The sequence below is a fragment of the Myotis brandtii genome, unplaced genomic scaffold, assembly GCF_000412655.1.
Source record: "Myotis brandtii unplaced genomic scaffold, ASM41265v1 scaffold698, whole genome shotgun sequence".
In the NCBI taxonomy this organism is placed as follows: domain Eukaryota; kingdom Metazoa; phylum Chordata; class Mammalia; order Chiroptera; family Vespertilionidae; genus Myotis; species Myotis brandtii.
Genome location: NW_005370731.1, coordinates 428038 through 439897, shown reverse-complemented (window position 1 = coordinate 439897; position 11860 = coordinate 428038). Strand labels below are relative to the sequence as shown.

Below are 11860 nucleotides of genomic sequence, written 5' to 3'. Positions count from 1 at the left end.
CAGGGAATCTAATATCTTGAGCTAGTCCCAACTCCTACAACTTTTCAATCTATCCCACCTCCACCAGAACTACTTGGAAACTGGTGTTGGCACAGTCTCTTCTCTGACTGCCTTCACTCCTCAGGTGACACAGGGACACACCTCTAAAATGCTCTTTTCCTTCTGAGACCAGGGTAAAACTAGGAATTTAAACTATGCCCCAGATGCCCCATAAATCAGGCCAATCTACCCCAGCTGGACTTCAGTTAGGTTTTCTCAGACTCCTGGTTTGGTAAACTCAACCGTTTCTATGATTTGGAGATGTCCTCTACTTCTTTAGAAAACTCCTTTCCTGCTTTGTGCCAGGAGGGAGCAGCGCTCAATACAGCTTAATCCAGATGGAGGGTTAGGATTGATCTTCTGCCTTGGGACAGACGAGGAGGGTTGGCTACAGGCCGACCAGGGGGGATAAGGACACAGAAGATAGTATCTGAGAGGAACAGGAGTAGAGACTATGCATGCTTTCAAAGCCAAGACTGGGTCAGCTAGGTCTGAGTCTCAACTGGAGGTCAGGGATGCCTGGGTAAATGAAGTCCTGAGGAAGAGGGTAAATCTTCACCTTCTCCTTTCTTCCCATTTCAGCCCCAGAATGTTGGCCATTGCGGTTCTTGCCCTCCTTTGTGCATCGGCCTCTGCCAATGCCAGTAAGTGAGAATCTGGGAGCCCAGTACGGGGTCACTGCTGGCGGCCAAGGCTTTCAGAGGCAGGCTTGGGGTGGTGGGAACTGAGTTGTGGGAGGAATATGCATGGTAGGGAGAAACTGAGCTCTCAGGGAACTTCTCCCTCAATCTCTTACTTTCCCTTCCAGTTCAGGCGAGGTCCTCCTCCTACAATGGAGAGTATGGAGGCGGTGGCGGACAACGATTCTCTCATTCTGGCAACCAGATGGACGGCCCCATCACTGCCATCCGTGTCCGCGTCAACAGATACTACATCGTAGGGTAAGATTCACTGAGTTTCTGTGGTTTGAGGACCTTCTGGGATCTTACTAAAGTGGGAACTTCTCAGTCACTTTGGGTCACACCTGTTTCAATCAGCAAGTCCAGAGATAACATGGTATGTGAAAGCTGCTAGAGGCTTGGATTTGAGACCTGCACTGCTGAAACCTCTACAACCCAAACATGAGTGATCCATACCATAAACTCTCAGGGGCCTGGAAGTTGTCTAGTTTGGCCCCCAATCGAGGTTTATTATTTTACTTTTTTAAAAAAATTTATTGATTGATTTAAGGGAGAGGAAGAGAGAAAGAGAGAAACATTGATTTGTTGTTTAATTTATTTATTCATTCACTAGTTGTTTCTTGTATGTGGTCTGACCTGGGATCAAACCCAAAACCTTAGTATACTGGGACGATGCATATCAGGATTGAGCTACCTGGCCAGGGCCCTACCCTAGGTTTAAACCCCCTCTGGCATCCTCCATCTTTGCTGATGCCTCTCCTAAAATGTGTATCCTTCTGATCCTGGATCCGCATGCTGGTACAGCAGAGACAAGTCTTTTCCCTCATGAGAGCCTTTCAGATGTTTGAGAAATTGCTTTGCTTCTTTCAGGTGGGGGTGAGGGTACAGTGGGAGTCTAGACTTCAAGCTCAAGCTCTGGCACTTACTGAGTGACTCTGGGAAAGTTGTTTTCCCTCTGTGAGTCTGTTTGTGGTCAAAATGAGGAGTTGAAGTTCCCTGTATGATCTCCAAGGGCTCACCCAAGCCTCACACACTGTGGAACTGGCAGGAGGCTTACCATCCCTGTCACCAGTTTGAAGGTCTCAGGGTAGAGGCCAAGAGGTCCTGTGTTCTCATTACCCTATTCAGTGTCTCCCCTTCCTTCCTCCTCACCCTGTCCCCAGTCTCCAGGTACGCTATGGCAAGGTGTGGAGCGACTATGTGGGTGGCAGCCAGGGAGACCTGGAGGAGATCTTTCTGCACCCTGGGGAATCGGTGATCCAGGTGTCTGGCAAGTACAAGTATTATCTGAGGAAGCTGGTCTTCGTGACTGACAAGGGCCGCTACCTGCCTTTTGGAAAAGACACAGGCACCAGTTTCAATGCTGTCCCCTTGCACCCCAACTCTGTGCTACGATTCATCAGTGGTCGCTCTGGCTCCCTCATTAATGCCATCGGCCTGCACTGGGACGATTATCCCAGTGACTGCAGCAGCTGCTGAGACCTAGCAAGAGCAATGCAGTGTGGGGGGTGAGAACCCCCTTGCCACTAACCCCATCCACATGGCTCCATTTAAAAAATAAAAGGGCATGGCTAAACTTGTGTGTATGTGGGTGTCTGCAGCTGGGATCCACCTCCTGACTCTGGGTATGGATGTGTGAATCTCTTTCTTGACTATCTGTAGGATGTTAGTCTAGGGAAGAGTGGGAGGATGGGGGAAAGGTGTTAAAGTCTTGGGCTTTTCTTCATTGTTTATCAAAAGGAGATAAGATTCTGATTTGCACTAATTCATTTTTCAAGGATAGCTCCTGAGAGTGTTTACCCAAATTGGAGTTCTGAGGCTGAGGGTAAGGCCTCGATGTGACTTGCTGCCCAAACCCAAGATGCTCCACTCTCTAGCCCTTCTCTCCCCTTGTCCTCCCCTCCCTTGAGATAGCACCTCTTTACCAAGGCTGTCACCTCACTCTCTAGAACTTAACCCACTCCCTGTATGTGGGTGGCCCGGACCTTTATCCTTTGTTCTTTCCCAGAACCCACCTGAAGTTTAGCCTAATGTGTCAAGGACTCTGCCTATTACCCAGACTAGTCCCTCCCCACCTTTACCCATAAGCCCTGGTGTCCTTTCTAGCTCCTTCAGAACTGAGGTTCCTTCCTTAGGAAGTCACCACTTCCTCACAGCTTCTATGCTATCAACACCATCCTCAAAATAAAAGGGCTCTTCAAAGTGGGGGAGATTTCTACTGTGGGTTTCTATGAACATAAGGGATTGGTTAGAGTTCAGGGATTAGAGTGACTGGTTAGATTCAGCAATATAAAGCTGCTTTGAAAATAATTCTTAGGACTCTAGTTCCCAGTCCTAAAACATTTCTTCCCAATTAGACAAAGATAACAATTATGTACATGTAACTTTATAAAGAAACTAGAGGCCTGATGCACAAATTCGTGCACAGGTGGGGTTCCTCAGCCTGGCCAGAGATTGGGACCAATTGGGGCCGGCTTGCCCAGTCCCAGTGAGGGTGGCAGGAGGTTGGTTGGCTGGGGAAGGTTGGCTGTGGGAGCACACTGACCACCAGGGGGCAGCTCCTGCCTTGAACATCTGCCCCTTGGTAATCAGTGTGCATCATAGGGAATGGTCAATCGGTCATTCTGGTCATTCGGTCACTTAGGCTTTTATATATATAGATATTAACATTATAGAAACAAACTCATGCCTAGACTATTTTTATAACAATTCCTTTCTCTTAATCAATTTCATTGGATGGAATATTATGTCACTGTAATTTTCTTTATTGAGATATAAATCACATAATATAAAATTCACCCTTGTGCCATTTCAGTGGTTTTTAGTATATTCACAGATTGAACAACTATCACCACTCTCTAATTCATAATACTTTAGGGTGAAGATGGAAGAGGGTATAGGAGGGATATGTGGTGATTGGAAAAAAATAAAATAAAATAAAAAATAAATTGAGTTTTCTCCTGTTAAAAAGAAAGAAACTCCATATCATATCCTTTAAGCAGGTACTCATTCTTCTCTCCTAGCCCCTGATAACAACTCATCTACTTTCTGTCTCTATGGATTTGCCTATCCCAGACATTTTATACAGATGGAATCTTACAATAATGTGGCCTTCTGTGTCAAGTGTCTTCCCTTTAACATGTTTTCAAGGTTCATTCATGTTGTAGCATGTATCAGCACTTCAATCCTTTTTATGACAGACTTTTGACAGATCAGATATCTGGTCAACTTTAGAACAGACTTTATTTTTATTTATTTGTTTGTTTGTTTATTTATTTCAGAGAGGGAGAGGGAGAGAGAGAAACATCAATGATAGAATCATTAATCGGCTGCCTCCTGCACGTCCCCTACTGGGGATCGAGCTCACAACCGGGCATGTGTCCTTGACCCGAATCGAACCCATCAGTCCACAGGCCGATGCTCTATCCACTAAATCAAACCAGCTAGGGCTAGGACAGCCTTTAAACCAGTGGTTTTCACACTGTGCCCAGTGAAGGCACTGGCACCTAAGAGGCATACATAGCAGAAGAGGATTAAGTGATAGGATTTCTGGCTTTTGTCTAGTCTACATATCAGAATTATGCAGAACATTTTATTTAAAGAAAACTTTCTTTTACTTAATAAGGTTTTTTAATTATTGAATTGAGCTAATCACACATTTATCAAACATTCCCTGCTAAGTTCTAGGAACATAAAGACTACCAAAGATTTGTTACTTTTCTTCTGGTCAAATAGATTTATTGGTGCTGTAACAAAGGTGTTTTTCTTTTTGTTTAATCCTCACCCTAGGATACTTTTTCCATTGATCTTTAGAGAGAGTGGAAGGGGGGAGAGAGAAAGAGAAAGAGAGAGAGAGAGAGAGAGAGAGAGAGAGAGAGAGAGATGTGAGAGAAATACACTGTTCCCACACACACTCCGACCTGGGCTGGGAACCTGAGACCCTTCAGTTCCCAGGCTGACACTCTAACCATTGAGCAAAACCAGGGCAAAGGTGTTTTCATAGGATGCTAAAGGAGCCAAAGGAGGGGTAAATTTCTCTGGGAGTGTCAGAGAAGACTTTGTGAAGGAAGGTGTGTGTGTGTGTGTGTGTGTGTGTGTGTGTGTGTGTATGGGGAGGCAGTACAGGGTGCTGAGACCTGCTTATGCAGAAATCTGAAGATATGGAAACTACAAGTGGTTCAGTATAGCTAAAATGCAGAGTACAATGCAGAGGCAAAAAATGAAGTCTCATGGAAAGGTGAGGACCATAAATAGCATGTGAAACCATTTAAACTTTATCTTATGGGCTATAGGAAGACACTGAATGAAAATTTTGCTCAGGGGATTGATAAGATTTATAAAAAAATAAATTTTCTGGTGTAAGTGGAGGAAATGGACTAAGGTAAAAGAAGGATAAGAAAATATTTGAGACTAGGTCTACATCAGAAATGATTAAATGTCTGTACAAAGACAGTATATGAGGAATAAAGGAAAAGGAAGAATTTGAGAGATTTGAGGGAGAGAATAGACTCAGAAGAACTTGGTAACTGTAAGCATGAGGGTGAGTGAAGGAGGAGAGTCTAGAGAACTTCCATATCTGCAGCTTGGGCAACTAGGAAGAGAGGGATATTCTCTGAGATGGGGAAACACAAAGGAAAAATTAATTAGCTTTTTGGACCTGCTGAATTTTGATAAATCTGTGGTACAACCTGGTTGAGATCCAACAGTAGGCAGAGAGATATTTGAGAATAAAGCTTTGATACAGAGCTTAGTAGATTCAGCACATAGATAATGCAGTTCAAATCATGGGTGTAGAAGAAGTCACTGAGGGACACTGCAGACATATAAAATGAGAAGGCCGAAGTCAGAAGAGAGCAGAATATAAACTTTTGATGGTTGGTACAAAGAAGAAGAATCAGTTAAAGAAATAAAGAACAGAGTGATCTGAGAGGTAAAGGAAATGAGTAATGATGCACTAGAAGGCAAGAGAGAAATTTCAAGCTTTATTGAAGTATAATTGACAAATAAAATTGTAATATATTTAGGGTATGCAATATAATTTGATATATGTATATATTATGAAAGGATTCCCAAATTAAATTAACACATCTATCATCTCACATAATTACTCTTTAAAAAAAATTTCGTGAGCTTAGGATCTACTCTCTCAGCAAATTTCAACTATACAATTGTACAATACAATATTATCCTATATAATAAAAGCCTAATATGCAAATCGATCAAACGGCAGAACGACCAGTTGCTATGATGTGCACTGACCACCAAGGGGCAGACGGTCAATGAAGGAGCTGCCTCCAGCCTGCAGGCCCCAGGCTGCCAAGGCGGGTGCCAGTGGGGACCCCCCGCTGATCGCCTAGCCAGTTGCTCCGCAGATTGGCCCTGATCACCGGCCAGGCCTAGGGACCCTACCATGCTCGATTTCGTACACCAGGCCTCTAGTCAACTATAATCACCATGGTACATCTTAGATCCTCAGAACTTACCTTATAATTGAAAGTTTGCACCCTTTTACCAACATCTCCCCATTTCCTGCATTTCCCAGTTCCTGGCAACCACCATTCTACTCTGTTTCTATGAGTTTTGACTTTATAATTTTAGATTCTATATAAAGTGATACCATACAGTATCAGTTTTGTTCTCAGCCTTTGACTGGATGAGGCCTATTAGAATAATTATATTACTTAATTCAGTCATATAACAAATATTTATTAGGTGCCTTACTAGGTACTCTGAGAAATGCCACTATTTGTCCAAAGTCATAAACATAGTATGTAGCACAGGATTAAACTCAGGTCTTTCTGATGTTGCAAAACTTGGGTATTTTTCACATGTCCATGATTTTCAAATATCTTAGGAACAAAATCTTATAAGAATTCTAATATGAGGATCATGCAGTTGAAAAAAACCTGTCATGCTTTGACAAATGCATATACTTATATAACCCAAACTCCTTTAAAGATATAGGACAGTACCATCACCTCAGAAAATTTCCTTTTAGCCCTTCCCAATCACTTCCTTCCCACAACTCCCAAAAGGCAACCACTCTTCTGACTTTTTCACACTACACTAAGTTAGCCCATTCTGCATTCAATCTGTTGTGATAGTACCTATCATGTAAACTGTGGAAAACTCCACTGTACACTTATGAGTAAGAGTGGAAAGGTTGCCCTGGCTGGTGTGGCTCAGTTGGTTGGAGTGTTGTCCTGTACACCAGAAGGGGTGGTGAGTTTGATCCCTATTCAGGGCGCATGCAGAGGCAACCAATCAATGTTTCTCTCTCTCTCTAAAAATCAATGAAATAAATACTGAGAAAAGGCAAATAACATCTTGGTATTATTATGAAAATAGTTTTAACTTTGCAGAGGCCAGGGAGCCCCCCCCCCCCCCCCCGCCCCGATCACATTTTGCGAATTTTTGCTCTAGGGATTACAATATTTTGTTTTAAACATGAATACACTATTCTTTTTTTGTCTTCTCAACACAACCTCTGCAGAGCAAGTCTCATCATTCCTGTGAGCACATCAAACTTGCCCCTGCACAGCAGCCACCAAAGCTCACTTCAGTCCTCAGTGCCCTTCTGGGTAGACTGGTGCCAGCTTCCTGGCCAGCTGTGGTGATCTGTTATCTAAGGCAGTGATTTTCAACCACTGTGGCACAAGAATTTTTAAAAGAATACCTGACTATATAGGTCAAGAGCACTGACTGACCGCTTTTCCCTTAGATTGTCAAATAAAGAAATGACAACAGCCAACACAACAATAGCCATCTGGTGTGAATGAACCAAAATTGTAACTTTTTTTGTCAGATCAACAAAAAATATATTTTTTGGTTGTGCTGCAGAATTTTAGTAATTAGTTTATGTGTGCCAAGAGATGAAAAAGGTTGAAAATCACTGATTTAAGGACTCCTTCTTCTCCTCTTGGCCTTCCAAGTGTGGTCCTCTCTTTCCCAGCCTCCATCACTGCCACTATGCCTTTCACCCCAGATGACCCTCACTTAACCTTCGTAGGCTTGAAGAACAGAATCATCTGCATCATTCACTAGTCTCTAATTTTTGTGGTATAAACTCTATGTTCTACTTTCTTCTGTTCTCCTTTGTTTTCTAAGAGTCTAGTTTGGAAGTTAAAAATAACTCAGTTTCTCTTTGAATATCATGTGTTTAACAAGCCTAATTTCAACCAGGCAGATGCAGATCTTGCTACCCATTCGCCCCCTAAAAGTTCTGTTTATTGTCTGTCACGATCACTCACTCCCACACCGCTATCCCCACAAAAAAATAAACTCTAGGAAAACAGGGACCATGTCTGTCTTCTTGTTCACCATGGTATCCCTACAACCTAGGACAGTGGGCTAGCACACTACAAGCAAATAATACACTGTGAACTGAATTATTTTATTGTCTTTGAATGTCAGGTGTTTAACAATCCTAATTTCCACAAGGCAGATGGTACCCTTAAATCAAACCTGGGAGGCATGTCCAACCATTATTCTCTCTTAAAAACTGAGGAAACGGAGGCACAAAGAGGCTAAATCTCTACTGTGGGTGACCTGGCATCAAAGCCCTGCATCCGAGCTACTTATTCATCCTTAGAACTCCTGACTCCCTCACCTATACTCTTTTTTTTTTTTTAATTATGTGATTTTTTTTAACCCTCACCAGAGGATATGTTTTTATTGATTTTAGAGAGAGAGAAACACGGGTGTGAGAGAGAAACATCTATCAGTTGCTTCCCGCACATGCCCCGACTAGGTATCAAACCCATACTCCAGTCATGTGCCCTGACTGGGAATGGAACCTGCAACCTTTTGGAGTACAGGACAACACCCCAATCGACCGAACCACCCAGCCAAGGCTGACCTATGCTCTTTTCACTATTTCTGGCAGGTATCTTACCAAATATCTGAGGACTGGCAACAACTGTGAAAACCTGAATACCCTATTCTGAAGTGCAGGGAAAAATCAAACTGCCAATCTCTAAGTCAGTGGTTCTCAAAACGTGGTCCAGAAGATTCTGGAGATCCCTGAGACATTTTCAGGGGAATCTGCAAGTACAAAACTATTTTCATACTAAAACTATGATGTCATTTGATTGTTTCCCCTTGCATCCTTTTTCTTGAGTGTATGGTGGTGTTTTCAAGAGGTTATATGATATATGATAACAGAACAGACAAATGCAGAAGTAGATATGAGAATCCAGCTATTTTTTCTTTTATATATATACTAGAAGCCCGTTGCACGAAGATTCGCGCAATAGGCCTTCCTTCCCATGGCTGCTGGCACCAGTTTTCCTCCGGCACCCGGGACCCAGGCCTTTGGTCCAGCGGCAGTGGAGAAGCCAAGCCTCGATTTTAGATTCTATATAAAGTGATACCATACAGTATCAGTTTTGTTCTCAGCCTTTGACTGGATGAGGCCTATTAGAATAATTATATTACTTAATTCAGTCATATAACAAATATTTATTAGGTGCCTTACTAGGTACTCTGAGAAATGCCACTATTTGTCCAAAGTCATAAACATAGTATGTAGCACAGGATTAAACTCAGGTCTTTCTGATGTTGCAAAACTTGGGCATTTTTCACATGTCTTCAGTCTTCAGTCTTCAGTCTTTAGTCTTCAGTCTTCACTCCAGCCAGAGCCTTCAGTCTTCGCTCCGTGCCTGCGTATGCAAATTAACCGGCATCTTTGTTGGGTTAATCTGCATAGTTGCTCTGATTGGCTGGTGGGCATAGTGGAGTGACCCCAATTTGCATGTTTCTCTTTTATTAGTGTAGACTAGAGGCCCGGTGCACAACATTCATGCACTGGGGGTTTGTGGGGGGAGGTCCCTCAGCCCAGCCTGCACCCTTTTGCAGTCTGGGAGCCCTCAGGGGATGTCCGACTGACGGCTTAGGCCCTGAGCCTAAGCCGTCAGTTGGACATCCTTAGCACTGCCATGAGGCAGGCTGCTGTGCTCACCCACTGTCAACCCAGCTTGTGGCTGAGCGGTGCTTCCCCTGTGGGATTGCATTAACCACCAGGGGACAGCTCCTGCATTGAACGTCTGCCCCCTGGTGGTCAGTGCATGTCATAGCAACTGGTCGTTCTGCTGTTTGGTCACTTTGCATGTTACCCTTTTATTATATAGGATATATTTTTTGTTATTGATTTCAGAGATGAAGAGAGAGAGAGAGAGAAACATTAATGATGAGAGAGAATCATTGATCAGCTGCCTCCTGTATACCCCATACTGGCGATTGAGCTGCAACCTGGGCATGTGCCCTGACAGGGAATTGAACTGCAACCTCCAGGTTCATAGGTTGATGCTTAACCACTGAGCCACACCGACTGGGCCCAGCTATTTTCTCTTCAGCCAGACATTAGATTTGTAAAAATGTAAAACAATATCTCTCTTCTCACATTTTATTTTTTTTGCTTTGGAAATATTATTTTTTAAATTAAAATGTTTTATGTAATGCATTTGTTATTGTAATTTCAGGGCAGATTTTAAAATGAAGATATCATTCACATAGCATAAAATTTACCATTTTTAAGTGTACACTTCAGTGGTTTTTATTATATTCATTATGTTGTGCAACTATCACCACTTTCTCATTACAAAACATTTCTACCACCCCAAAAAGAAAGTTCATACCTATTAGTGTTACTGGAAAGGGGACCTGCCAGTAGTGTGTGGGTTCTTGATTTCGTGCAGGAAAGATTTCACAATATGAGTCCAGGTGATTTTTTAGAGGATGTTTATTAAATCTGGGGACAGTGAAACAAGGAAGGGTATAGGATAGAGGAAGCAACAGGAAAGGGACTAGGTGGGGAAATGAGCCTACGCTGGGCTGCTTTGGCTCACCAAGTCAGAGAACAGGGAGCCCTGGAGACAGGTTCAGGGGGTTAGCCCGGGATTAGCTGCTGCTGCCCACCAAATCTTGTGCGTTCCCTTAGCATTTAGGCTGGGAGTTTAGGGGAGGATCTCAATAGAATATTCATGTTTTACGCTGTTGTGCCAAAAAGACTTATTCCCCTAACTTTATCTGTACTTGGGTGTGGTGGCAAATAGAACTAATTGGATTTCTGCTACCTATCTCCTTGAGTAAAGTGATTTAAGCTATTTACCCTCTGGTTAGGGGGAAATGTAAACCATTTACTTTTAAGTATCCTAGGTTTAAGGGAAGATAGGATTTTTCAATTTACTAGATGGCTGTAAATGGCTTGGCCATTTAGCTTTCTGTCTGTTTCCCTATTCCGCTTGTTCTGGATACTAGCTTGTCTCATTAGCAATAGTCCCAATATACCAACCCCTCACCATCCTCTGGCAACTACTAATCTACTTTGTCTCTATGGATTTGTTACTGTAATTTTTTTAAATCCTCACCAGAGGATTTGAGAGAGAGAGAAGGGAAAGGGGGGGGGGGGGAGAGATCAATCACGTGCCTTCTGAATGCACCCAGACCAGGAATTGAACCCACAACCCAGGTATGTGCCCTGACTAGGAATCGAACCGGAAACCTTTGGAGGCACACGAGGACGCTCCAACCGATTAAGCCACCTGGCCAGGACTGTTACTATAATTTTTAAGTGCATTAATAAACAGTTTAAATTTGTTTTAATTTCTAATACAGTAAATATGGATAGATAAAACCCACATAAACAAAAGATCATTGGGGCTTCAATTTTTAAGAATGTAAAGGGATTCCAAAGCCCCCAAAATTTGAGAGCCACTGGTCTAATAGTTGCTTTTTATTTTGTTTTTTTAATAGGTAGGACATAATGTCTAAACAAGGACCCTACCCATGGGCACAGAGGGTCAATGGGGGAAAAAGGGGGAGACATATGTAATACTTTCAACAATAAAGAATTATTAAAAATAAATAAATAAACAAACAAGGGCCCTACCAGGAGCTCAAAGATGCCATGATCTTCCCCGTGTAAGCTTCCAGAAAGGAAAGGGCACTACCTCACAGACGTTGAACCCATAGGATGTGGGAGCTCGGCTGAAGTCGACTAGGAGACCAAGCCTGCCTTGAGGCTCGCTACGCTGCATGTTGACTTACAAAGAAGGCAACATCCGAGCTGGTCTCCTTCGCTCAGACATGCGACATAAGGGGGCGCATCTAGCTGCGGCCCCTCACTCTGGCTCTGGCTCCGC

General features: G+C 43.0%; 1 protein-coding gene across 1 annotated transcript; it reads left to right on the top strand.

Annotated features, from left to right (window-relative positions):
- Nucleotides 1-624: 624 nt before the first annotated feature.
- On the top strand, nucleotides 625-2295 carry ZG16 (zymogen granule protein 16). Its single transcript, XM_005882023.2, has 3 exons — nucleotides 625-683; nucleotides 848-980; nucleotides 1883-2295. The coding sequence occupies exons 1-3, from the start codon at nucleotides 629-631 to the stop codon at nucleotides 2196-2198; spliced, it is 504 nt and encodes a 167-aa protein (XP_005882085.1). The 5' UTR covers nucleotides 625-628; the 3' UTR covers nucleotides 2199-2295.
- The last annotated feature ends 9565 nt before the right edge of the window (nucleotides 2296-11860 follow it).